Source organism: Priapulus caudatus, unplaced genomic scaffold (assembly GCF_000485595.1).
Source record: "Priapulus caudatus unplaced genomic scaffold, Priapulus_caudatus-5.0.1 Scaffold1201, whole genome shotgun sequence".
Lineage (NCBI taxonomy): Eukaryota > Metazoa > Priapulida > Priapulimorpha > Priapulimorphida > Priapulidae > Priapulus > Priapulus caudatus.
The window spans coordinates 1-490 of NW_014578262.1; the positions used below are offsets into that span (position 1 = coordinate 1).

General features: G+C 50.6%; 1 protein-coding gene across 1 annotated transcript in view; it reads left to right on the forward strand.

The window, feature by feature from the left end:
• Positions 1-285: 285 nt before the first annotated feature.
• LOC106815787 (E3 ubiquitin-protein ligase PDZRN3-like) overlaps positions 286-490 on the forward strand; it is a gene marked incomplete at its 5' end in the record, with an annotated part of 17,597 nt that continues 17,392 nt past the window's right edge. Inside the window, one exon of the mRNA XM_014820295.1 lies at positions 286-401. Coding sequence (XP_014675781.1) covers positions 286-401 — 116 coding nt within the window. The remainder of the gene's footprint in view (positions 402-490) is intronic.

Sequence of the window (490 nt, forward strand, 5' to 3'; positions counted from 1 at the left end):
TATATATATATATATATATATATATATATATAACGCGCGGTACTCATAATGGTACTTGGCCTTGCACCGAGTCTGTAGCTTTTATATCTCCTCCGCGCCTCTCCCCCTCTCCTCCTCTCGACCTCCCTTCTCCCCCCTCTCCCCTCCCCTTCTCTCTCTATAGCATGATTTGCGGCATCATTCGACTCGATTGCCGTGTCGAGAAATCTATTTATAGCACCCGCAGGATGCGACGATGCGACGACCCCTCATAGTGATGTTTTTTTTATTATTATTTGTTCGCAGGAGGTGACCTTGGAGAGATTGAACACGACGGCGAAGCTAGGATTGACGCTGTGCTACGGCGCCGGTGATGGCGCCGACACGGACATCTTCATCAGCGAGGTGCGTGCTAAACACTTGTATATATGGAGAGAGAGAGAGGAGGGGGAGGGAGAGAGAAGGAGAGAGAGAGAGAGGTGGGGAGGGGGAGAGGAGAGTGGTGAGAGAG